General features: G+C 57.3%; 2 protein-coding genes across 3 annotated transcripts; both read left to right on the top strand.

The window, feature by feature from the left end:
- Positions 1-1,330: 1,330 nt before the first annotated feature.
- On the top strand, positions 1,331-9,579 carry PAOX (polyamine oxidase). The gene is made up of 7 exons (XM_061191638.1): positions 1,331-1,616; positions 2,113-2,599; positions 3,319-3,518; positions 5,114-5,366; positions 6,089-6,201; positions 7,003-7,160; positions 9,191-9,579. Exons 1-7 carry the CDS (start codon positions 1,433-1,435, stop codon positions 9,392-9,394), a joined length of 1,599 nt encoding a protein of 532 aa, XP_061047621.1. The 5' UTR covers positions 1,331-1,432; the 3' UTR covers positions 9,395-9,579.
- Positions 9,580-12,010: 2,431 nt separating this feature from the next.
- Positions 12,011-25,661, top strand: MTG1 (mitochondrial ribosome associated GTPase 1). Of its 2 annotated transcripts, none has more exons than XM_061181459.1 (11): positions 12,011-12,231; positions 13,290-13,356; positions 15,833-15,935; positions 17,875-17,955; positions 18,490-18,546; positions 18,765-18,855; positions 20,109-20,170; positions 20,555-20,651; positions 20,971-21,052; positions 24,818-24,908; positions 25,176-25,661. In XM_061181459.1, exons 1-11 carry the CDS (start codon positions 12,120-12,122, stop codon positions 25,260-25,262), a joined length of 930 nt encoding a protein of 309 aa, XP_061037442.1. In that variant the 5' UTR covers positions 12,011-12,119; the 3' UTR covers positions 25,263-25,661. The 2 variants fall into 2 exon arrangements, with proteins under 2 accessions (XP_061037442.1, XP_061037404.1); XM_061181421.1 differs by having other exon boundaries at positions 12,013-12,231; positions 24,818-24,930.
- Positions 25,662-26,218: the final 557 nt, after the last annotated feature.

Genomic DNA, 26,218 nt, shown 5'->3' with positions numbered 1-26,218 from the left:
AAGGGAGCAATGCCTTCAGAGTTTGAAGGAAGAGGATTCTGACCTAGAATTCTATGTCCAGCCAAACTACAAATCAAGTATGAGGGCAAAATGAAGACATTTTCAGCTTTGCAATATCTTTAAAAAAAATGATCTCCCAGACACCTCTTTTCAGCTTCACCAACACAGGAAAGTGAATCCAAGAACAAGAATATACGGCGGAGGAGGGCAACACAGGGAGAGAGAAGGGCTCCTCCTGGAGAAGGAGGAACACCCCAAACAGAAAGACTACCTGCCCAGCCTGGAGCTAATTCCCCTCCCTGACTACCCTCACCCCACAGGGAACAGGTGGCCACGGAAAGTCCCCGGAGGCACGGGTGCGCCGTGGTTTGGAGCAGCAGGACCCCAGTGTGGCTGAGAAGGAATGATGTGCCCTAACTGCGGTTACAGGGAAGCCTGAGGGCCCTTTTAGCAGAAGGCAGGAGCTTTCTAATACCTGCAAGGCAGTAGGGGAGACCTGCCGGAACTAGAGGGATTCTCCAGAAATGCCTGCAGGCTTGAATATGTCTTCCTCTCCTGGGGCCGGAAGGGGAGGGAGGGACGTAAGACGTGTTTCTCCCTTTACTGTTTATCTTGAACTTTGTACTTTATGTGTGTTGCATCCTGTGTTTGTAGACTTGTGACTGTGTATACACACACACACACACACACAAAAGTGTCGTCGCCTGGAGGCTTTCTCCCCGTCCCGCCCTGACATCTCAGCACCCACCGTCCACGCGCTCCACCGGGTCGGGAGGTGACGGCGCTCGCCTCCGCGTCTGAAGCTAGAAGGAGGCGCCTCCTCCGCCTTCTGGTCGCCGTCCCCACGTATCTTTAGGAAGGGGACACAACCCGACTGGCCAGCCGGCCGCCCCCATTCTCCCTCGGTGGGGACGCTTGCCCACACCGGCCGGCACCGGGGGATACTCACGGACCCTTCCGCACTCGCCGTCGCCCTCCCCGGCGGCCCTCCGCCACCATCCTAGGGCGTGGGCCAGACCCATAGGGGCAGCCCCAGGCCCAACCCAGACGGGCGCGCGGAGCCAAGGGGGGCCGACGCGGGGGACGGCCTTGCCCCACGCCCCTTGCTCCACCTCCGGTCCCGCCTTCCGCCCCGCCCCGGGCCCCCTTCCTCCTCGCCCCGGGCCCCCTTCCTCCTCTGGCCCCACCCCGCGCCCCCATCCACCTCCGGCCCCGCCCCGAGCCCCTGCCCCGCCCCGCGTTCCCGCCCCGCGTCCCCGCCCCGCGCCCCGAGCCCCCGTCCACCTCTGGCCCCGCCTTCTGCCCCGCCCCGCGCCCCGAGCCCCCTTCAAACTCCGGCCCCGCCCCGCGTCCCGGGCCAACTTCGTGTCTCTTCCCGGCTTTCCGAGCCTCCGAGCGGCGGGGACGCGCGGGAACTGCCCGGGACGGCGCGATGCAGTCGAGTGGCCGTCAGGCGGAGACCCCGGGCCGCGGCCCGCGGGTGCTGGTGGTGGGCGGCGGCATCGCGGGGCTGGGCGCGGCGCAGAGGCTCTGCTACCACCCGGCCTTCCCGCACCTGCGGGTTCTGGAGGCCACGGCCCGCGCCGGTGGCCGCATCCGCTCGGAGCGCAGCTTCGGTAACAGCCCTCCCGGAACTCCTTCCCGGAACTCCTTCGCGAAACCCCTTCCCAGAGCCCAATCCGTGCCGCCAGAGCTCTGTCGTGTCCTGGCTCGGCCTGCGTCCGGGGTTAAGCGACCCGGAACCCTTATCTGGCCCCTTGAGTGAATCCTCGCACTGCTTCAGTTAATTAACCGAAGTTCACTGGTCCCCGAAACTCAGCTGCCCGCATGAGCAGGGCCGGGCCCTGCCGTGCGTGGGGAACCCGTGGCTCTGCACAGTTGCCCCCGGTTCTGGCCCCGCAGGTAGCTCCCCCTCCAGCCTCCAGGTCGCCCCTCCCGGGTGTTCCCCTTAAACTAGGTCTGATGGGCCCTGCCGGGAGAGTCTGTGGTCCTCAGGGACCGTGCGGGCCTCTGGCTGATTTTCAGAGCATACATGGGAAGGGCAGGGCTCGGTGTACAGAAGAAGGGCTCAGGGGAGGGAGCCTCAAGATGGCCTCTCCTGCTCCCTCCCAGGTGGTGTGGTGGAGGTGGGCGCTCACTGGATCCATGGGCCCTCGCAGGGCAACCCCGTCTTCCAGCTGGCTGCCAAGTACGGGCTGCTGGGGGAGAAGGCATTGTCGGAGGAGAACCAGCTGATCGAGACCGGGGGTCACGTGGGCCTGCCCTCTGTGTCCTATGCCAGCTCCGGGGGAAGTGTGAGCCTTGAGCTGGTGGCGGAGATGGCCAGACTGTTCTACAGTCTCACAGACCAGACCAGGGAGTTCCTGCACGCGGCTGAGACCCCCGCACCCAGCGTCGGGGAGTACCTCAAGAAGGAGATCCGCCAGCACATGGCCGGCTGGACAGAGGAGGAGGAGACGAAGAGGCTCAAGCTGGCCATCCTGAACAACTTGTTCAACGTGGAGTGCTGTGTGAGCGGCACCCACAGCATGGACCTGGTGGCCCTCGCACCTTTCGGGGAGTACACTGTGCTGCCAGGGTTGGACTGCACCTTTCCTGGGTATGTGCATGCCCCACCCACCCAGGCAGTCCTCCATGTACCCAGACCCCTCCGTGCCTCCCAGGGGTCCCCCCCATGCACCCCAAGTACCCTCCATGCACCCCAGGGGTCCCTACCCATACCTCAGGCCTCTGGCAGGCAGGGGATGGGTGGGAGAGACGGGGCTGTTTGTCTTCCCTGTTTTAGGGAGATTGGTCATTTATTTCCCTAGTTTTGCTCACTTATGAAAAAGAAAAGAATTGTTCTCAAAAACAAGTGATTAAAAGAAGGAAATGCATCTTGTAATGCTTTGTTCCTCCCACGTTTAGGAGGCCTCCTGCTTGTAAGCACTGTGCGGGGGCTTCGACCTCAGAGATGGGCAGACAGGCCCTCCTCTGTGTCGGTGTGGCAGTTCCCCCATGGGGCACTCACAAGACTCTCCAGGACCGCCCTGCACAGGGAGGGCACTGTGACCAGGCAGATGCCCAGAACAAGAGCCCTGGGCTTGGTGAGGAGGGACCTGCTCTCCACGATTACCTGGGGAGCTTTGCATCCCTTTGCTCATTTAATCCTCCCATGAGACCCCCTCCCTCCCTGCTTTGTCCCTGGCTGAGCCAGGCCCCTAGGCCAAGACCACAGCCCCTTGCAGCTCCTTGATCTGGTGTGAGCTTGGAGAACTTGTTTCAGAGACTCACCTCCAGGGCCTGGTCCTAACCACGGGACACCTCTGTCTCTCCCAGGGGCTACCAAGGACTCACAGACCGCATCATGGCCTCCTTGCCCAAGGACGTGATGGTTTTTAACAAGCCAGTGAAGACCATTCACTGGAATGGGTCCTTCGAGGAAGCTTCTGCTCCTGGGGAGACGTTTCCGGTGCTGGTGGAATGTGAGGATGGAGGCTGCTTCCCAGCGCATCACGTGGTCGTCACCGTGCCGTTAGGTAAAGCCCCTCCAGTTCCCATCCCAGGGGCCCCTGGCCTCTGGCTTTCTTCAGCCTCATTGGCTCTGGGGCGTTTGTTGGCTGCTAAGCTCACGTGTTCATTCTGAGTTTGGGATAGAGTTACTTGGTTGTGCTTTGTAGCAGTCGAGTGCTTTGGAATAAAGTTTCACAGGAAGAGAAAACGCAGGGCAGCAAGGGTCTTGCTCCTTTTGGAGGTAATTTATGGAAAGGTTGGGAGGTTCACCAAACTGCTTCCGTAGCGGTGGAGAGGGCGTGAAAGCCAGGTCTCGAGTTTAGGTCCCTGTGGTAATCGAGGAAGGAGTCGTGCGTATAATCCTATTTAATTCCAGATCCGATGCTTTAGACGCAAGTCTTGGAGTAGGAGCGGGCAGTTGGGTAAAAGGTGGAGATGGTTGAACGCAAGTCTGTGCCTGCTCATCTCATTTACTCCTGCGGCAGCCGGGGACACATCTGCCCCATCCCCATTTGACAAATGAGAACAGAGATAAGTCACTTAATTGCCCAAGTTCACAAAGCTAGCAGGTGCCAGAGTGGATGGAAGATGAAGGGCAAGAATCTCCCCACCGCCGCCCCCGCCCCCATCTCCACCCCAAGGGCGGTGGCCGCATGTCCCGCCTGTCGCCTCGCAGGGAGCTGGGTACGGATAAGCTTGCTCAGTGCCCGGCTCCTTTTTCCCACGGTGGAATCACGCCAGACGTGTTAGCACAGTGTTCTGCCGCGCCTTCGTTTCCGGATCAGCACAGACGGGTCTATCACGGTGTTTCTTCTTTTACATGGACGGCCTTGTTCATGCACAGCTGTGGTGCGTGGTCACTGAAGCTGCTGCAGTCAGTAGGTGCATCACTACGGCTGTGCGGTCGCTGGTCACAGGGGGCCAGGCACCTGTCCCGTTTGTTCTTTACAACCACACTGTGTTTTCTCGTATGTAGGTGTCGTTACTTGATATTGATGCAAATTTAGACGGTTTTCACTTGTTCTGTTGCACACAGTGTGGTACACATGTGTGTTTAAAAACACTCGTGGGCACGTACGTGTAGGATCAATTCCAGTAGCGGGAACTACTGAGTTGAAGCTCTGCACCGAGAGGGCAGCCGTGGAGGGACGGTCCCCTCTGTGGATGCTCACGGCTGGTGCCTTGTTTCCTGTGGGGTTGTTCGTCCTTTTCTTGCAGACCTGCGAGGTTGGCTTGTGCTGCAAATGTTTCATCTCTTCGCGGTTTGACTTTGGGCTGAACCTGCTTAATTTTCAGGTGGCTTCTGGGTAAAGCCGGTATGTCTCGCTGCCCCTCCAGGCTAACCCTGGGCAGACTGAGAGGCAGAAGGCTCAGGAGGGAGAACTGTCCCCACAGAGGAGTCTGGGGGCCATGCGACCCGTTCCTGCCTGGCCAGGTGTTCATGGGGCCTGTTGTGTCCCCCCACTGAGGTGCTGGCCAGGATTCCCGATGGCCAGCCTGTGTGGGTCCCAGACGCCTCTTTCTCTGACTCCTGTGACGGGGTCAGGGTGCCTTCCCGTGGCTGTCAGTTCTGGTTTAAGCGATTGACGTGGTGTAAACCGAGTCTACTTATGAATTCCAGGTTTTCTTAAAGAACGTCTGGACACCTTCTTTGAGCCGCCACTGCCCACCGAGAAGGTGGAAGCGATCAGGAAAATAGGCTTTGGGACCAACAATAAAATCTTCCTGGAGTTTGAGGAGCCTTTCTGGCAGCCAGACTGCCAGCACATCCAGGTGGTGTGGAGGGACACGTCGCCCCTGGAGGACGCCGCCCCCAAGTTGCAAGATGCCTGGTTCAAGAAGCTTATTGGCTTTTGGGTCCTGCCTTCCTGCGGGTACGTGCTCTTCCCGGGTTTCTCCGGGGAAGCCTGGTGTGAGCTCTGCGTGGGGTCCAGCGCGATGTCGATTCTCTGTGAGTTGTTTCTGGAGAGTTTGAATGGGTAGGGATCCCAAGGGCACCTAAAATGGTGAGACAGACACCCTGGGCCCACCCCTTGCAGGGACAGATGGAGACCCACTGTGTGCAGCTTGTCAGCATCTCTTGGGACCTGGAACGTGCAATAAATACTAGAAGTTGTTTTCCTTGTAAGAGACACACTTTACTCATTTACGAGAAAGTGTCTGCCAGATACCCAGGCCCGAATGCCCCTGGCAGCCGAGCCAGGGTCCGCATGGTGTGCCCCGTCCCCTCCGGCCCATCACACGGGGTATTAGAAAGACACGCACCCGAGGGTCAGGACTTGATACAGTTAGTGACTCGCTGCCTCACGGGACACTGCAGTGGTGGGGCGTTTCCCAGTGCGTGTGGGCGGCAGGGAAGCCACCGGCTCTGCTCATAGGTTCTGTTGAGTCCCCGACTGTGCTGGGGGTGGCCGTCCCCACCGGCGCTCAGTGGTGGAGACAGAAGGAACCATCTTAGTGCCCCGAGAGTTCTGACCTTGCAGACCCCGTGTCGAGGGGCCCTGGGAGTTCGCGGCCACACTGGCGGAGCCACTGGCCCTGGTGGAGGCCGTCTGGGTGTCGCGGGTCCGGTCGCAGCGCTGCTTCTCTCCGGCAGGGCCAGCCAGGTGCTCTGCGGCTTCATTGCGGGGCTCGAGTCTGAGTTCATGGAGACGCTGTCGGACGAGGACGTGCTCCTGTCTCTGACACAGGTGCTCCGCAGGGTGACAGGTACTGACTGCAGGGGCCATGCCGCCTCCTGCCCTGGTGGCTGGTCTCTGACAGGAACCAAACCTCTCACCAGAGAGGAACTGGGTTCAGCCCTGAGTGTCCGGGGACTGTCCTTCCCATTAGTGCATCACTGAGAGCTCTTGTCTCTGAGGGACACTTCCCACTTCTCTTTTCTAAAATCTGCCACCAAGATGAACGCAGTTGTCCCTAATCAGAGCTTCACAGACAAGACGCTGAGGCTTGGGAAAGGCGGCGGTGCCTGTCGGGGGCTCTGCTTCCAGGGCCTCCTGAGGGGAGCCCCTTACTAACACTCTCTGGGCCTTGGTTTTCTCCCGGGCAGTGTCTCTCACTTTTAGCTGCTAAGTCCTTAAGGTGAGAGGCTCCTTGTTTTTTTTTTTTAAATTAATCAATTAATTTACTTTTGGCTGCGTTGGGTCTTCGTTGCTGCGCGGGCTTTCTCTAGTTGCGGCGAGCGGGGACTACTCTTCATTGCGGCGCATGGGCTTCTCATTGCGGTGGCTTCTCTTGATGCGGAGCACGGGCTCTAGGCACGTGGGCTTCAGTAGTTGTGGTACGCGGGCTCATTAGTTGTGGCACGCGGGCTCAGTAGTTGTGGCTCACGGGCTCTAGAGCGCAGGCTCAGTAGTTGTGGCGCACGAGCTTAGTTGCTCGCGGCATGTGGGATCTTCCCGGACCAGGGCTCGAACCCGTGTCCCCTGCATTGGCAGGGGGATTCTTAACCACTGTGCCATCAGGGAAGTCCCAGAGGCTCCTTGTTAATGCGAGTGTCTCTTGGTCTAGGGAACCCCCGGCTCCCCGCGCCCAGGAGTGTGCTGAGGTCCCGCTGGCACAGTGCCCCGTACACCCGGGGCTCCTACAGCTACGTGGCCGTGGGCAGCTCTGGGGACGACCTGGACCTGCTGGCCCAGCCCCTCCCTGCAGACGGCAGGGGTGCCCAGGTAGGACGCAGCTGCCTGGCAAGGGCACCGGGGTCCCGCTGAAGGCCCAGGGCCCGGGACAGGCCCCACGAAGGCCAGGGCTGCTGGGTGCGATCAAGTGGGGGGCTGGGACCCCGAGACTCAGAGTCCATTTTCTTTTTGAAACTAACAGTAATTTTAAAATGTGTTATTTTTATCAGAATTATACATACATGTGGCTTAAAGCGTCAGAGGATTCTATGGTGCTGGCTAACAAAATAAAATAAAAACAAAATACAGCACTCTGGTTGGGGGCGCGCCGTTGCCCCTTCCCAGACTGTTCTTCAGGCTGATTCTGATCTCTAAATAACAGGCTTATGCTACCACTGTTTTAAAGCCATTTTATAAAATCGAAGTATAGTTGATTTACAATGTTGTGTTAGTTTCAGGTGTACAGCAAAGTGAGTCAGATATACACACACACACACGTATTTTTTCTCAGGTTCTTTTCCATTATAGTGCTACCACTGTTTACAAAACACCTAATTGTGTAAAACTTTAAATGTTACAAAGGTTGGCAGAACCTTTGGGTTCCTGTCTCCAGCTTCACAGCTGTCTGTTTCTGGTGTCTCACTGCCCCGGCCTCACCCATGCTTGTTACTAGGCATGTCCCACAGGTGATGTCATTTTATTTGCAGATATTTCAGTGTTGCGTCTCTAAAAGATCAAGGACACAGCACTGTTATCACACTTAAAAATTCACAATAATTGCTCCACATCATCCAACATTCTGTGTTCAGTTCTCTAAGTGCCTTTTTTTCCTTTGGCCACGCCTCGAGGCACGTGGGATCTTAGTTCCCCGACCAGGGATCGAACCTGCGCCCCCTGCACTGGAAGCGCGGAGTCTTAACCACCGGACCGCCAGGGAAGTCCCTCTAAGTGCTCTTTGATTTTTCAGTTTTAAGAATTACTGATTGAATTCTGACCATGGCACAAAAAGTTTTAGCTTTCTTGCACTCATCTGCCCACCCAGCCCTCAGACCTCTCCCCACCCTCCAAGGTGTGATGCAGTAATTTTGCTAAGACTGCTACTCACTGTTCACACATCCTGTTTGCCGTGGGCACTCTCCACACCTGAGCTGGCGAGGGTGCCTTGGTTTCTTTTCCAGCGGTGGAAACAACCACTTCTCTGGGCCGATGGATTCTGTAGGTGGGCACCGTGGGACGGTTGTTTCTGCCCCATGACATCTGGGGTCTCAGCTGGGAAGATGACGGGCTTGGGGTGACTCAGGGCTGGGGCTGGGGTCATCTGAGGCTGCTTCTCTCACGTCTGCCCTGAGCATGGCTGGGACGCTGGCTGGAGCACCTGCCCCAGGCCTCTCCATGTGGCTTGGGCTTCCTCACAGAGTGGTGGCTGTCACGCTGCCTTGTGGCTGCCTGGGGCTCCAGCGCAGGCCTTCCGGGGAGGGGCAGCTGCATTGCTCCAGTGACGGAGCTGGGAAGTCAGGAAGCACCACTCCTGCCACACCTGCTGGACAAAGTGGTCAGGAGCCCGCCCAGATTCAAGGGGCGGGGCACAGACCGCACTTCCTATGGGAGGAGTGTCCAAGGATTTACAGCCGTGTAAAAGCCTCACGTTGGGTGTAAATGCCAGTTGGAGAGCCACGTCCCTTAGGGTTTTGAAGACGTTCTCCAGTGTTGCTGCTGGAAGCCTGAGGCCGTTCTGATGCCTTTCTTCCCTGTGTCACCTGGTTTTCAAATCTCTGAGGAAGCCTGAACGAGCAAGAAGCCCCACCCTCATGGGCCCACTCCAAGCCCAGCGGCGCTGCCCTCTGGCGCATATTCACTGTCTGTCTGGGATGCCCTTCAATTATCTCATCATGTTTTTTTTTTTCCTTTTTCTTTTTCTGGATTTCTGGTTGGATGGTGGGCTTCTGAGTTGGCCCTTGAATTTTCTTATCTTTTTCCTGCTGATTTCCGTCTTTTTGTTTTTTCGCTCTGTGTTTGGGGAGGAGCGTGTGGGGCTTGTGGCCGACCCCTGGCACCTACCCTAAGCCCACCCTTCTTTGCAGCTCCAGGTCCTGTTTGCAGGGGAAGCCACACACCGGACGTTTTACTCCACCACGCACGGGGCTCTGCTGTCCGGCTGGAGGGAGGCTGACCGGCTCATTGCTCTGTGGGATTCGCAGGCACAGCGGCCTGAGCCCGGCTCTGAGCTCGGCTCTGCTCCCCGGGTTCCCGGGTCCCCAGGAGGCTGGCCCCACCCTTTCCTTTGATGGGCAAGGTTCAGTCGCGCTTGGGATTTGGGATGTTAATGTCACTGGGGTCAGCTCCCTCCTTTCCCAAGTCGCTGGAGTCCGGCCAGGGCTGAGCTTGAGCTGAGCGCGAAGTCTTCCTGGAGAAGGGAGAGGCGGGATGCTGCTGCTGATGCGGTTGGAAGAACATAAAGTGTGTAAAAGCGTCCTTTGTCCAGAGTCGTCCTTACGCCTCGGAGCTGCAGCGTGGGTTGCTCTGTCCTCGTCGTGCCCCGGGCTCCGGTCACTGCAGGGCCCTGTGCCCCCAGCACGTGGCCCGCCTACCCCGGCCACCCTGGACCCTGGGTGTGTTCACGGTCCCTGAATTCTCGTTGCTGGTGGCAGCAGAGCCAGTGGACCTCCCCATTGTTCAGGCACTGGCTGCCCTACGGTCTGGGCGAGGGCCAGCGAGTGTGAGAAAGGAGTGTGCGGGGGAGGGGGCGCCCTGTTCTGACCCGAGGGCCCAGGGCTTTCTGGAGGAGGTGTACAGTGAGGCCTGAAGGGTGCAGAGGAGTGGGTGCCCTGGGCGGCATTGCGGTGAGCGTGTGAGGGTGCCCTGGGCGGCGCTGGGGTGAGCGTGTCAGGGTATCCTGGGCAGTGATGGGATAAATGTGGGGAGCATGGAGGGGGCCTGGGTGCTGTGCTCAGCTTCTCCCATCTTCCCTCGCTGCATCCTCAGAGTCCCAGGGAATGGGCTGCACGGCCCCCATCTCACAGCTGAGGAAAGGACAGAAGCCTCAGCTGAGGGTGGCAATGGCCAGTCTCACGGCTGCCACGGCAGAGCTTGGGCATCTTTCCAGGACCGTCCCGGGGAGGTGGTGCAGCTGGAGGCTAGCCTGTGGAGGGAGGCGCAGGAGCTGCAGAGGCCGGGACTCCATGTGGCAGGCATGGGGCCCACTGGCCTGGCACCCACCGGCCTGGCACCCACCTCGAGGTCAGTGGCTGCTGACCCTCCTCAGACCTTGGGCTGCAGGGTGTGTCCTGCTTCGGGTTGGGACCCTGGCTCCCTGGAGAAGCATATGCATGCCTGGAGAACTGCCTCTGGGCTTCTCTTCAGCCCCAAGTGGCCAGGCTCTGGGCCGTGGTGCCAGACACGCCCTCCGCCCTCCAGCCTGGCACCTTCTCATCGACTTCTCATCTTGGGTCAAATCGCCCTCCCAGGGACCTTCCCTCTGCCCCCAGAGGTCTGTCTGTGTGTCCACTGCTTTGTGTCCCTGGAGTTGTCTCACTTGGGGCACCTGCCTGTCAGACAGCTGTGAGAGAAATCTGGGCTTCAGGAAGGTTTTTATTTTCGTTCTCTGGTCCTAGGGCCATGGAAGAACACAGCGTGCATCAGGCACAGAGTTCTGTGTTGTTGACGTCTCAGGTTTCATGAGTCTGGGTGCAGGACTCAGGCTGTCTGGGCTGGCTCAGGAGGGGTGCTGGGAGGCCTGTCAGGAGGCCCAGGTGGTCTCAGTCAGCCACCTGGAGGGCTTGTCTCAGCCCCAGGAACCATTAGCTCTGAGTATTAGGAGGTTTAAGGCCATCAAGATGACAGTAATGATATCTTTGTGCTGAGAATCTGAGCATCTTTGGAGTGTTAGGATCTTGTTTAAAAAATTCCATTAGGGCTTCCCTGGTGGCGCAGTGGTTAAGAATCCGCCTGCCAATGCCGGGGACGCGGGTTCGAGCCCTGGTCCGGGAAAATCCCACATGCCACAGAGCAGCTGAGCCTGTGTGCCACAACTATTGAGCCTGCGCTCTAGAGCCCGCGAGCCACAACTACTGAGCCCATGTGCCACAACTACTGAAGCCCACACGCCTAGAGCCCATGCTCCACAACAAGAGAAGCCACCGCAATGAGAGGCCCGTGCACCGCAATGAAGAGTAGCCCCCGCTCGCCGCAACTAGAGAAAGCCCACGTGCAGCAACGAAGACCCAACGCAGACAAAAAAAAAAAAAAAAAAAATTCCATTAGCGTCATACTCTTGTAACTCGAAGTGCAGTGAGTAGTTGCTCAGACTTGCGATATAAAGTTAAAATCTGGTGGCCTAGTGGTTAGGACTCTGGGCTTCCACTGCCATGACCCAGGTTCAACCCCTGGTTGCACAACTCAGATCCTGCAAGCCATGCGGCGCGGCCAGAAAAAAAAAAAAAAAGTTAAAATCTGACTACATTTATAGAGTATTGGAACAGTGAAGGGAATTTTGAGGCTCTTTGTAATAATAGGTTTAATTTAGCAGAACTGCAGTCAGTTTTTGCAAAGGGTTGGTTTGTTACATTAAAATGCAGAGTACTTAGAAAAGGATGTTACACTTGTAAGTTAAATTTTAAATACCTGAAAAATTTTGACCAAGTTTGTAAAAAGGGACCAAACTGAAAGCGGACTGCTAGATTTTGTTACTTATGCTCAGGATACGCTTAGGAAGAACCAGGATTTTTTAATTTAATGAATTACTAAACTCTGGACCCCGATAACTCCCGGGACTGCGTGGGTCCGCCCCTGGCTCGGAGCCACGCCCCTGGCTCATAGCCCCGCCCACAGCCCCGCCCTCGAGCCCCCCGCCCCCTCTCGGGGTCCGCCGCTAGAGGCAGAGTCGTGCGCGCACGCGCGGGCCGCGCTGCGGAAGCTAGGAGCGTCGGAACCCTTGTGCGGGTCGCGGGCCCGGCGGAGAAGTCCGTTGGTGGAGCGGTCCGCGGCGCTGCGCGGCGCTCGGGACGCGGCGCCATGAGGCTCACCGCGCGCGTGCTGTGCGGCGCCGCCCGGGCCGCCTGGCGGGAGAGCTTCCCCCTAGACGCTCGCGACGTGGCGCGCTGGTTCCCGGGCCACATGGCCAAGGGTGAGGTCCGGCGGGTCGCGACGGGGCCGCGCTGTTTACCCGGCTCTTCGCGGGTCCCCCGCGAGCGGAGAGGGCGGGGGTCGCAAGGCCCTTCTGCCACTCGGCTTCCGAAGCCTCAGTTTATGCATCTGCTTTGGAAAAGATAAATTCCTGACGTTACTTTGGAGACTAGATGAAGTTGGGGTAGGAAAGCACTTTCCAAGTTGTATTCAGCTATTCAGTCACCTCAAAACCTTTGAGACGTAGATCGAGTTTGTTGTCTTCTGCCTAAACCTCTCTGGGAGTTTCTTACTGTTGATTTGTCAAAGTTTGGCCCCAAGAAGACATGTAGGACGGGTCCAGCCCTTCCCCGTGTGACGGATGGCCACGCTCCCCCTGCTCCCGCCCCCTTTGGCGCCTGCTCTGCCGGGCTCGGTGACGGGTGCTCCGCGCGTCGGTGCTCAGGAGGGACGGGGCGCCCGCGGGGGGCGGCATGTGGGGTGAGGTGAGATGTCTGAGGATGTGCATAAATGACAGGGCTTGGCTGTGGGAGGGGAGCCTGAGGGGCGGTGTCACTGCTGAGCTGCAGGAAGAGGAGCCTTGTTGCTTTTGTTGTGTGTGGTGTTCCTAGTTCGGGGTGAGTTCAGTGCCTTGTGTGTGCGTCGTCCAGGGTGAGTGGCTGAGGTTGGTACCTACACCATCGTCATCACACAGTATTGAGGGCCCCATGAGTCAGTTAGTCAGTGTTTCTCTGCTTTATAGATCAAGACCCATAGAGGTTAAATATTCCACCTAGAGTCGCCCACTTGTGGAAGTGGTGTAGACGGATGGGCTCTGACCTCACCCTATGATGTGCAGGTGTCCCTCAGGCAGGGACCTGAGCTTTTCTCTCCTTAGCCACCAGGGTTGAATTTGAAGGAGACACAGCTATTGTTTAATAGAGCACTGCACTCAGATGTATTCATTTTAGGTTGTTTATGATGGTGTGTCATTCTTGACAGTTCAACTTAAATCTTCTACCTCTCTTAAAAGGCCATGGACCCCTTTCTTCCCTTAAGCGTCCTTCTTCTGTTTTCCAGGGCTGAAGAAGATGCAGAGCAGCCTAAAGCTGGTGGACTGTATCATCGAGGTCCATGATGCCCGGATATCCTTTGGTGGTTGTGACATTGTGACTTATAATAAGCAATACATATTTGGTCTTTGTCCTGGTTCTGGCACAGAGCTCCTGAAAGTCTTGGAATTTCCTAAGTGAGGTGCTTGTTAAGGTGTCTTTTGTTATGTTAATGAGGTGATTTTGGAAAAGACCCTAAGTCACCTAAGGTGGGGAGCGGGTTGCTGGGGGAACCAACCTTGACATGGGGGCCTTAGAACTTTCAGTCCTACCTCTGACCTTAGGGAAAGGAGAGGGGCTGGAGATTGAGTTCAGTCACCCAAGGCCAATGATTCATTCTGTCCTGCCTGTGTAATGAAGCTGCTGTAAAAACCCAAAAGGTTGAGGGGTGGGCTGGGGACAGCTTCTGGGTTGGTGAGTGTGTGGAGATGCAGGCATAGTGGCATATAGAGGGAATGGAAGCTCTGGGTCCCTTCCCCATCCCTCGCCCTATACATGTCTTCCATCTGGCTATTCCAGAGTTATGTCTTCTTATAATAAGTCTGATCTAGTAAGTAAAATGTTTCTCTTAATTCCTTGAGCCAGTCTAGCAGACTAATATTGCTAGAACCCAAGGAGGGGGTCGTGGGAACCCTCCTTCCATAGCCCGTTGGTCAGACAGCCTGTTGGTTGTCACCAGGTGACAACCTCGACTTGCAATTGGTGTCTGAAGTGGGGGGTGGTAGCAGTCCTGAGTCCTTAACCTGTGGGGTCTGATGTCATCTCCAGGTAGATAGTGGCAGAATTGAGTTGAATAGTAGGACACCCAGCTGGTGGTGGTGGAGAATTGCTTGGTGGTGAGGGACGCCCCCCAACCCCATTGGCATTGGGTGCAGAACTATAGTGCAGGGGAGACCCTCCTGAGTCAGGCAGTGCTCACGACAGCAGGAAGCATTCCTGGCTTGTTACCTTGTTTCCGTCTACCTCCTCTGGTCCCTGCTCTGGTCCAGTCAGCACCACAGTGGTCAGCAGCGTCACCTGTCATAATTATTGGCATTTGAAGCAGTGGTTCTCAATCCTCGTTACGCACGAGAATTCCCCCAGGAGACTTTTGAAAATACCGATATCTGGGCCCCGTTCCAGGCCAGTGAATCAGAATCTCTAGTGTGGGGCCCGGAAAGCTCCCCTTTGATATGCAGGTGGCATCGTTTCTCTCAGACCTCTGCCTGGCATGCCCAGGCCTTCCAACCCAGTCCAGGTGGGATATGAAACCTCCATTAAAACGTTCCTGCCAACCAGACTTTTCTTGCTATACTTGAGGCGTGGATTGGCAGGATGTAACCATCTCGCTCAGTGATGAGTATACTTTTCAGAGCCTGCTTTTGTTGTACTTATTTGAGCTGTGTTTAGATTCTCCTTGTACAGCGAAGGTGTTGGCTTGAGAGTCATTCCATCTCTAGGGTGGCGGGCGAGGGACTGTTTTCTCTGTTGCAAAGGCCTGTGGGAATTTCTCTACTGTAGGCTAAATGTATCAGTTCGTACAATACCTCATGCCAATCAAAAGGGCTTACTGGCAATTATATGTCTGATTATTGAAAAACAACGAAACCTGCCCTTACTGTTCCGCGTGCTGTGATGAGAGGCCACCTCTGCTCCTTTCAATCTCTAGACGTTCTGATTTCTCCTCCGGGTCGGCACCGTGAGGGAGTCTGGAGGCTTTCAGCGTTATGAATTAGCCCAGGCTTGGTTAACCTCTGAGGGAAGAGGGCTGTTTACGGCAAGTCCTTTGTTGTGTGGGTGAGGACACAGCACTTGACTGGGTGCCTAGACCCAGGGCACGTTGAGGCCTTGGCCTCGTAGTAGACAAGCACCAGGTAGGGGCCAAGTGCTCACGAGATGAAGACACAGACAGACCTCCCTCCTGCCTGGGTCCGTGTCACAGGAGGTGGCACTTGACAGTGAGCGCCAAGGGCCCCTAGCTGAGGGAAGAAGGGCCTGCCCCTGGCAGTAAAGAGGCAGGTTCACTGGAGGTCTCTGTGGGAACTCCAGAGGGTGGCGGCGGTGGGTGGCAGCGGTGGTGGGTGGCGGCGGTGGTCTGACATATACTAGTTAGGACTCTGTGGGAGGTACTTTTTTTGAGCCATCAGATCATTTTGGCAACTGAACAATGGTCTAGTCGTAAAACCTTCCAGTGAGCTTTGGTTTTTGTTTTTGCCACCGTTGTTCCTGTTTGAGAAGCCACGTGAGAGCCACCGCCCTGTCTGTGCTCTGGCTCTTGTCCACAGGAAGTGGCGAGGGGCCTGCAGTGGCTCCGTGGCACTGGCGGGGCAGGCAAGACGGGGGGTTGGTCTCGGCGGGAGGCTGGGAGGCTGGGCTGGCCCGAGCTCGCTTGCTCCCAGACCGGCTTCCTCTGCTCTGTCCCTTCTGAAGGTTTCCTTTCGAAGGTGGGTCCAGTCTGCGTAACAAGACAAGGCAAAGTACATTAATTGGCTGGTAAAGCTTTGAAGGAATTTTGCCTTAATTTTGCCACATCCCACTTTCAGGCCGAAACCCTCTGTTTCAGGAGACCCTTGGGCTTAAGCCTCACTTGCTCGTCCTCAACAAGATGGACCTGGCGGATCTGAAGGAGCAGCAGGTAATGCCCTGCAGGGCCTTCGGCGTGAGGGCCCCTGAGTCGGACCGGATCACTGGCGGACATGATGTCGGTCCGCCCGGGCCCGCCGGCTTTAGCAAACTACCCTTTGTCTAATTCATGATCCAAGTGATGGAAGCGTGCGCCTCCTATAGCAGGTGGCCGGGAGGAGCGGCCGGAGCCGAGCGCCCCATGTGGTGGCCGCTGGCCCCGCGAGGCTGGGAGCACGTGGGTCGTGGTTGCTGCTGTGAGGCCGACATCCACGTTTTATTTCCCTTTCATTCGCTAACGTTTCTGTTGCCTCATGAGGTGAGTGGCCGTCCGTCCCCTGGACAGCGCTGGCCTGGAGGCCTCTTGGTGGCTGCGTTTGCCCCTGGTGTCCTCGCTGGCCAGCCCCACGGCCCCCTAGACCCCTGGCTGACCTGTGGGCTGCCTGCTGCCTACCGAGTGATCTGGAAGCTGGAAGGCGGGAGGCCCAACGAAGCTAGGGAGTTTCCCTGAGCCCTGCCGGACGGGGATACAGGGACCGGGCTGGGGGATGTTTCCCCTTGTCCCTGAGTGAGAGAAACGTGAAGATTCAGGAAATGTTACTTGTGAAGTGTTCTTCTCTGCTTTTCTTGCTGTTATCAAATCCTTTGTGAAGAGTAGGTGTCAGAATCTTGAAATCAAGCCAGTTTTTTTCTTTTGTGGAGCTTTTCCTTTCGCAGCAGCAAGAACATGTTCCCGGTTTCTTAGTTGTCTGTGGTACCTTGAGTTATTTAAACCCCTGCCACAGGCCTGTAGCAGCCGATTTCCAGGGAAATGCAAGTGCTGAAGCCACAGGGTTCTTCGTTCATTGAGAACCCGAGTGGAAGACATTGCCCATCAGGACCCTGCCCCTGCCGTGCAGGCTGCGCATCTGCTCACTGAAGTCCCTCCTGCCGAGCACGCTCCGCTCTGAGAACAGAACCCCACGGGTTTCACTGCAGGGGCAGTTGTAGTTACTTGTGATCACAAGTTTTCAATTGCTTTTCTTAGTTGAGACTTGGGTCTTATCATCAATTGCTCCTGCTCCAAAATGCTAATTTTTGTGGAGTGATGGGCACATTAGGTGGCCTGACACGGGGACACGGGGGTGGGGGGGTCTCACCTGCAGGAGGCGGCTGGAGTGTTTGCCCCTCCTCTCAGGTGCTGCGGCCAAGGGCTTGGGGAGGAGAGGAGAGGAGAGGAGAAGCCCCTAGGGTGGCCCCTCCGTGTCTGCCTCTGTGGAGTGGGTGGCAGCGTCCCGTGCAAATTTGTACTCTTGAAGCGCAGCTTCACATGTGTCTTTGTGATGGCCTGACCTTAATCTGCGTCCTCATAACAAATAAAATAAATGAGTAAAACTAACTGAATTATTGAATGATTTTTTTGTTCCTTTAAGTAAATCAGTAGCTGATCAAACAGTGCAATACTGGTTTTAAAAATATGAGTCATACGCTGATTTTGCTTCATGTTACGGCCAGTAAGTTCATATTAACCTTAGTTTACTTTGGGGCTTTTAAAGCATCCCTCGTACTTTGTGATCGGATTGGGTTCAAACCTTAGTTTAAGTGGAGCTCGTTGTGCGGAAGCTCGTTAGGAGGAGCGGGAGTGAAGGTGTGACTAAACGGAGACCAGCACTGAGCAATTCCAGTGCTGGGAGCGACTTGGAATAACCTGGTTTGGCCTCCTCTCCCTGTGTCCTCACATGGAGCCAGCCGCCCAGGGCCACCCCGGGGCCAGGCTGCCCTCCTTGGACGTCTCGTCAGGCAGCCTGTCCCTGGTGCTGCATTGCCCCTCGCGCTGCCCGGTGGGCGCAGCCTCCTCCCTGAGTCCCCGGCCGCCATGGCTCTGGGCTGGCGAGCAGATCTTGGACTTTAGCGTATGACACCGCCCATGTCTTCATTTAGTGTTTAAAATGGAAACGTCTCGTCTCTTTCAGAAAATTATACAACACTTAGAAGGAGAAGGCCTAAAAAATGTCATTTTTACCAACTGTCTGAAGGATGAAAATATCAAGCAGGTGGGTTTTTTTTCTGTTTTGTGCTCTAATGCTTCTGCTTAAATACGTTAAAGAAACGCCACGAATTATTTTGTGCTTCCGTAAGAAGCAGAGTGTTGGAGACGACCCGTAATTGCTCGGGTTCTGGGCCCGCTCGTCTCCTGCTGCCGAGGGCAGCGTGGGCCTGGACGGGCTGACGGTGGGAAGGAGCAGAGTCAGGCTGCGAGACACGTTCCGGGGTCATAAGGTGGAAGAGCCCGTGGAGGGTCTAGTGCCTGTTTTCCCAGTTGTATTTGAGAATTTCGCCGGCTGACGTGCATCTTGTTAGCAGGTGCTGGCAGTCACAGCCGTCACCCCACGGGGTCTGTCCTGCTGGTTCCTGGTGGAGGGACGAGGTGGGGCACAGGCGACCCCCACCCCTGCCCGCCGTAGCGCAGCCTGAATCTTGACGTGTTCGGACCCGAGCTGTCCGGTGCTGGACGCTGGAGTGTCCACCTCCAGAAGCTAAGGGTGGCCAGTTCCCCCAGGAAAGTGCCTGTGGTCTGTTCCTTGCAGATAGTCCCGATGGTCACGGAGTTGGTTGGGAGCAGCTACCGCTATCACCGAGGAGAGGTTGGTGGTGGGCCAATGCCAGCTGTGGGATGTCCCTCCTGCTGGGGAGCCCCAGGCCCAGCTGCTGAGCACAGCCTGGGGAGCCCCCTGTCCTCCGGGTCTCAGCAGGTGGGTGGGCAGGGCCGGTGCAGTGACTGTCCTTCCTGTTAAGCTGGCCTGGGCATGTGTGGGTCTGGGAGGTCTGGGTGGGCCCCTGATCCCTGCTCTTGCGCCTGCAGAACCTGGAGTACTGCATCATGGTGATTGGGGTCCCCAACGTGGGCAAGTCGTCGCTCATCAACTCCCTGCGGAGGCAGCACCTCAGGAAAGGTAGTTCCCCGGGGCAGGCGCTGGTTCTCGTGCTGGGACGATACTTCAGAGCCTGAGACCCCAGCTCGTCAGGGGGTCTTTTTCCACCAGGAGGACCCAGCTGACAGCCTGGCATGCAGTCAGCTGGTGAGACACAGTCATTCCCTTATACATTTTATACTTCATTCGCTTTCTCTCTTCAAAATTAAATGCTTAATTACAGCGTTTAATATATGCGATGACTTTTCTAAACGTTGGTGATCGTGTCCTTTTATTTATCTGTCTCTTACCCACTGTGCTCAAGGTGGGTAAGATACGTGGGGTGAGACGTCAGGCCGGGACCTGGGGAGGAGGAGCCCCAGGCCTGTGTCCTTGTCCCATGCCTCTTAACTTTTGAGATCAAGTCTGCACGAGCGTGTCCTTTGGGAACCACCCCAAAGACCGAACAGTGCTAGACCGTCATCTCAGGCTGTTTCGCTGCCAACTGGAGAGCTGTTATAGTCAGCTGTTGTTTTGTTTATTTTTCTTTAGTTGTGGCTTTAAAAAACATCATTGGCATTAAGTACATTAAGTGCTGTGCAACCATCACACCATCTATTTCCAGATTTTTCCATCATCTCAAGCGGAAACTCTAGACATTAATGGTAACCGCCCTCCTGAGCTCCTGGGAACCTCTGGTCTACTTTCTGTCGTGTGGATTTGACGGCTCCGGTGCCACATGACTGGAATCACAGGATTTGACCTGTGTCAGGCTTATTTCACGGAGCCTAACTCTACAGGGTCCATCCATGTTGTAGCGTGATTCACAATTTCTTTCCTTTTTCGGGCTGAATAATACTCTGTGGTGTGGACGGGCTGCATTTCGTTTATCCATCCGGGTGCCGACGGATGCACGTGTCCCTTTGCTCTCGTGTTGATTCAGCAGAGGGCGCAGAGTCTGCTTGGGACACACCCTGAGCTGGGCCCCAGGGCAGCCGGTGTCCAGAGCACAGGCGGCCTCCTGATCAGGAGTGGCCCCACCGACAGGCTGTGCTGGGCGGTGCGGAGGCAGATGCTTGGGACCCGGTCTTGCAGGGGGGAAGGTGATGGCGGCGGGCAGCTCTGGTCCAGATGTCACGGCCGTCGCTTAGCAGGTGCTGGGCCGCTCCCAGGGCCGGGAGGCAGTTCTCTCCTGGTGTTAGGGGCCCTCCAGGTCTCCACGTGTGTCGTTGCCCATTCTGTAGCTTACCTGCCTGTGTGTTTAACAGACACTGACACCCTCTTTTATCCTGCAGGAAAAGCCACCAGGGTGGGCGGCGAGCCTGGGATCACCAGAGCTGTGATGTCCAGGATTCAGGTAGGGGCCCTCGGCCGCCGGGCCTCCACCGCCCCTTCCCTCTGCTCTGTCCGCCAAGCGCTGCCTGGGTCCTCACACCAAGCCCGGGGGAGGGCACAGGTGCCACCGCATCTCACAGATGAGGAAACCTGCCCGAGGGCACACAGGGTCAGGGCGGAGCCCGTCCTCCTGGGAGGAAGGCAGCTGCTGGGCTCCTGCTCTTACTGGTTCTCCACGTCACGCGGGAGTGGCATCCTGTGGGGTAGCTGAGAGCTGGTGGCAGTGACGACACTGGCGGGCAGGTTCTGGGGCCTCCTCAAGCCTCTGGGACCCAGCAGAGGGCCTGGCGGGAGGGGCTGTTTGAGGCTTCTTGAGCGGCGGGCCGACCACCCTCTGTGCCCACAGGTGTGTGAGCGGCCGCTGATGTTCCTGCTGGACACCCCCGGGGTGCTGGCTCCTCGGATCCAGAGCGTGGAGACGGGCCTGAAGCTGGCCTTGTGTGGTGAGCCAGCCCCCCGCAACTGGCCCCCAGGCCCCCAGGCCCCCAGGCCCCCAGGCTGGGCGCCTTGTGCCAGCCTTGGCCTGGCTGCCGCAGAGATGTCCAGAGCTGTGCTGAAGGATATCTCGGGCAGCGTGTGTGGTCCTGGCTCACAGGTGACACACTCTGCACCCTCTGACCCCACCAGCCCTCCTGGCCTGCCCTGGAGGGGGCGCCCTCCTCCCGTTTGACAGGCGGGGCGGGGCTGGTGAGGGCAGGTCAGGCCACGGCTTGGCCTCCTCAGCGGCACGTGTGTGCGCTCACCCTTGCTGCCTGTTCCCAGGCACCGTGCTGGACCACCTGGTGGGCGAGGAGACCCTGGCTGACTACCTTCTCTACACCCTCAACAGGCGCCAGCTCTTGGGGTGAGTGTGGGAAGGCGGCCCTTCCTCTCCCATCCCAGCCAAACGTGACTGAAAAAACAGCACCGTTAAAGTACTGTAGACAGACAGTCTGCAGTCATTTAAAGTGTACAGTTTGATAGACGTGTGAAACCGTTCCACAGTCCAGAAAACCCCCCCAATTCTTATGCTGCTTTGTAGCCCCTCCTCCCCGCCCATTCCTGCCCCATCTGCTTCCCATCACCTTCTAGAATCTCATGAGTGGAGCCACATGGTGCGGACTCCCTGCTCAGCCCCGTCGTCTCGGGATTCATCCGTGTTCTAACACTGGTCACCACCAGGAGGTTTCATTGTGCAGACATCTGGTCGGTTTGTTCTCACCGCTGAGGACGGTGTGAGCGCCGGTGTCCCGTGGGGCCCCAGAGCTGTCCTTTATCACAGGGGTCCCCAACCCCCAGGGGACCCGGTACCGGTCTGTGGCCTGTTAGGAACCGGGCCACACAGCGGGAGGGGGCGGCGCGTGAGCGAGTGAAGCTTCATCTGCCGCTCCCCACCGCTCCCCACCGCTCGCGTCACCGCCTGAGCCATCCCATCTCTCCCCCTCCCTGTCCGTGGAAAAACTGTCTTCCACGAAACCGGTCCCTGGTGCCAGAAAGGTTGGGGACTGCTGCTTTATCACCTTGAGGACATCAGTCACAGGTTATTGACTTCCCCAGAGAACCAGCTTTTGGCTTCATGACTTCCTCTGTTCTCTCTCTGTCTTGATTGCTGTTGGTTGGTTGCTGTTCGGTCCCATGTTCCTGACTCTCTTGCTGTTTGTGCTGCCTGTGGGGAGACGGGGCCTCCCACCACCGCCGGGGCCGCTCTCTTCCCCGCTGTCCTGGCAGAAGCTGCTTCACGAGCTTCCAGGCTCCGTTGTCGGGGGCGGAACCCTCGGGAGGTCCCTGGGTTCTCCTGGTGATTTGAGGGCGTGACCCCCTTTGTCCTTCAAGAGAGTCTCTGTGTGCTTGTCTTTCTTGTCGCTTTACTTTGAGCTTGTGTGTCTTTACTTGTAAAATGTGTTTATCGGCTGTTTATAGTTGGGCCTTGCTTTTTACCCATTCTGACCGTTTCTGCTTTTATTTTAGGCATTTAGACCATTTACATCTGATGTGATCACGGGTGTTAGGTTTACGTCTGTCATATTGCCGTTTGTCCCAACTATTCTTTGTTCTTTTTTTCCTCTCTCTCTCTGGCCTGTTTTATGATTCCCCTTTGTCAGCTTGTTACCTGTAACTTTGGCGGAGGCCGCTTTAGGGTTTGCAGGACACTTTTCGGTGGTGTTAATGCCGAGTGTGGTGTGAGGGCCTTTCCACTCTCCTCATCCTCACCTCTGGGCCGGTCTTGTCACACGTTTTGCTTTTATGTAGCAGACATGCTGCCGAGCTTTGTTTATACACAGATGTAAAGTGAAGACTCAATCTTGGCAGTTTACTCTGAGCCTCGCCAGTCACGGCTCCTTGTCTGTGTGTGGACCTGCCCTCCCTCTGGGGCCATCTTCCTGTCCGAGGATTTCCTGTGACGCTGATGGTGATGCAGATTGCTGTTTGTCCGAAGATGTGTTCATTTCACCTTAGTTTTTGAAGGGCGTTTGCCCTGCGTGTAGAATTCTAGATGGATGGATTTCCTCAGTCCCGCAGAGCGGCTGTTGTTTCTGATGAGAAATCTGCTGTCTGTCTGTCTTTGTTCTCTGTATACATGACCCTCTGGCTGCTGTTAAGATTTCTCTTTATCAAGTTTTTGAGCAATTTATGATGCTGGGCCCTGGTGTAGTTTTCTTCATGTTTCTTGTGCTTTTAGTTCCTTGAGTTCTTGCATCTGTGGTTGTGTAGTTTGTATCACATTCGGATGATTTCTGGCCATTCTTCTCTCCCAGGACTCCACTACCCAGGCACTGGCCGCAGGTGCCGCCGGCTCAGCAGCGCTGGGTCTCCAGTTCCCTCACCCTCTCTTCTGCAGAATCTGATCTGCTTTATAATCCCCTGAGTGTGTGTTTCATAGTGCTTTCCTCTAGATACTCGATTTGGATCATTTTTTTTTACTGTCTTCTGTGTGTTTTCTTAACTTTGTAACCACAGGGAACACAGTTCTAATAACCGATTCAGTGTCTTTGTGAATTCTAACATCTGAGGCAGTTTCAGGTGATTGGTTTTCTCCTTGTAATGGCTCTGATTTCCTGCTATGTGTGCCTGACAGCTTTTGATGGGGGGCAGGCACGTGAATCTGACCTTTTTGGTGACAGGTATCTTATATTCCTGTTCTGGGACCGTTATTTGGAAACAGTTTGGTCCTTTTGGGTCTTCCTTTTATGGTTTATCAGGTGGGCCTGGAACAGTTCCCAGGGTGCTCCGCCCCCTCCCCAGGCCCTGTGGATCTTGGGGTTTCCGTCTGTTCCTGGCTCTGAGGAGGCTGGCTGCTCCCCTCCTGCCCTCCTGGGTGGTTCTTCCTGGCCTCTGGCCTTGGGAAACTTTCTCTGCTGACCATCTGAGGGTGGCTCTCTGCCAGTTTCCCGAGTCCTCTCCCTGGGCAGCTCTGCCCTGTCTGACTCGCCTGCAGCCGGCAGCTGCCCTGGTCCCCAGCGCCGTCTCTCCACTCCGGGCTCTCCCGGGCCCCTCCCTGCGCTCCTCCTTCCCATAGCTACACTCTTCGTGGCCTGATGTCTGGTGCCTTGAAAACCATTGTTTTGTGAATTTTTGGTTGTTTCTTCCTTTTTTGTTATTTCACATGGCGAGTAGACCCAGTCCCTGTTACCCCATTTGCATGGAAGTGGAATTTGACATATGTGTTTTTTGTTTGTTTGTTTTTTGGTTATTTTTGGCTGCACGTGACTAAGCACGTGGGATCTTGGTTCCCCAGTCAGGGATTGAACCCGCGCCCCCTGCACTGGAAGCACGGAGTCTTAACCCCTGGACCGCCAGGGAAGTCCTGGAAGTAGAATTTGAAATGTCATGTTTTGCTTGATGTTCGAGGCATTCAGTTTGGACCTCCGCTGTCCTCGGTGTTTCTGGGAAGTGTGACAGCCGACTTCCTGCGGGTGGCAGGTCTTGGGCGTGTGTGGGTGGGAGTCTTCCTTGCCTTCGGTCTCTTGGGGACAGAGGGGCCCATGCAGCTGCTGCTCCGGGAAGTTTGATTTTGGACGCGCATTCCTCAGGATTGTCGTCCCCGAGACCAGCTCCGATGCTCACGTGGGGTCCCGGCACGAGGCCTGAGGCCCGTCCGGCCTCCCCCACTCTGCAGCTTCAGTTCACATCCCAGCCCTGCCTGCCCGGCGGGCGGTGAAGGGGAGGGGCCAGCGCAGGTGCTGGTCCAGGGGTCCTGGCCCCGGGGCTCAGGGAGGCACGTGTCCGTGGAAGACACTGGTCTCCTTTGGCCGCTCAGCCTCTGATGTGCCGCGCCCGTCCCGTGCTGGCTCTTCCCCCCAGGCCCAGAGCACGCGTCAGTGGGGAAAACCGCCATCCGTCTCCGGCCAGCCGCCTGGAGGCACCAATGCAGCCTCGGCAGCAAACTGTGTGCCGGTGGCCGGGCTGCCATCGTGGGACCCGGGCCAGCTCAGGGCCAGGGGATGACACCACTGGGAGCTGCAGCCATTCTGGCCGCCGCGCCCAGGGCCCCGGTGCGGGAGCGGGTCTCGGGCAGCTGGTCGTGGCCATGCGGAAGGCAGGTGTCGGTGAGGCCCCCAGGTCTGCATGGCGGTCACCCGCACCCACGAGGGGTCATTGGTGGAGCTGCTGACCGTCGCCCTATGTGCAGGTACGTGCAGCACTACGGCCTGGGTGAGGCCTGTGACGACATCGCCAGCGTGCTAAAGCGTGTGGCCGTGAAGCTGAGGAAGACCCAGAAGGTGAAGGTGCTGACGGGCACTGGTGAGACCTGGCGGCCCCAGGCCGGGCTCGGGGGGCGGGGCCCGGGGCGGAGCTTCTGGGGGGAGGGGCTCTCGGTCCGGGCTCAGGGCAGGGTGTGCGGGGCGGCCCACCCCTCTTCCCGTGGCTTCTGGAGGCTCCAACTTCCCGAATGTGCAGCGCAGGCGCCCACCTGAATGGGCCTGAGGCGGGTGGGCTAGAGCTCCCGAGCGGGGCTCCATCCTTACTGGGCCCTCCTGCTTCCCCAGGTGACGTCAACGTTGTCCAGCCCAACTACCCCGCGGCCGCCCGAGACTTCCTGCGGGCCTTCCGCAGCGGGGTGCTGGGCCCCGTGATGCTGGACCAGGGCCTCCTGCGGGGCCCCCCTGCGGCGGAGCCCTGAGCTAGTCCGGCGGGAGGGCCTCGCGCCCCTGCCCTTGGCTCCACGGCCAGGGGGTGGACGCCCAGGAGTCCCCTGGCCACAGGCTCCTCGCTGGTCCCTGTATACCCCCCGGTCTCTGCTCTAGGGAGGAGGCCGTGCCCTCCTGCTGCTCCACAGCCCAGCCCCTGGTTACAGGGGACTGAGCCTGGGTGTGGACATCAGGGCAGTGGACGTCCCTGGGTGCCTGGCCTGGGGAGGAAGCTCACTCATGTTCAGTATCTCTTAAATATTCTCTTGAGGAGAAGCTGGTGTTTTCTCAGAAGGAGTTGAAAGTGTAAACTGTAATTTTAAAATTAAAAGGCCTATTTCTGTGGTTGGCCCTTTCGTTGTGCACCTGTGCAGCCCCTTGGGCCCCTCACCAAGGAAAAACGGAACGTGAACCACTTAGTACCCAAGGCTCTTGTGTAAGATTCCCGACACGGAGTCCTGGGTCCTGCAATAAGAAACAGTCTCATTGGCAGCAGAGTGTTTATTTCACTACTAAAACGTGCACACACACGGACAAGAGGTCCCAAGTAGCCGTGGCAGAACCCAAGGACCACCTGTCCCCTCGGTGGCCGGGGCCGCTCTGCTCACAGCCCAGCCGCACACAGGCCGGTGTGGTCAGCGGAGACCCCGCGCCTCCCCACCGCCTCCGAGCACCTTCCAGCTAATGAGACAGCAGGACTTTTTCCCGGAGGCGGCGCCCAGCATTGTTGTGATCGCACCTGAAGGGGTGCAGGAACATGACCACCAGCTTGCGTTCTGGAGAGGCCGGAGGGGGGAAGGGCAGTGGGGGTGGGGTAGGCTGCACCTGGTCAGCAGCCCCGGCCCTTCTGTGTCCGGTGGTGGCGCGACCGCCTTCCTGTAGGCGCCCCTCTAGGGCCTGCC

Source organism: Eubalaena glacialis, chromosome 1 (assembly GCF_028564815.1).
Source record: "Eubalaena glacialis isolate mEubGla1 chromosome 1, mEubGla1.1.hap2.+ XY, whole genome shotgun sequence".
NCBI lineage: Eukaryota > Metazoa > Chordata > Mammalia > Artiodactyla > Balaenidae > Eubalaena > Eubalaena glacialis.
The sequence above is the reverse complement of the archived record's forward strand: the minus strand, read 5'-3'. Positions and strand labels throughout refer to the sequence as shown.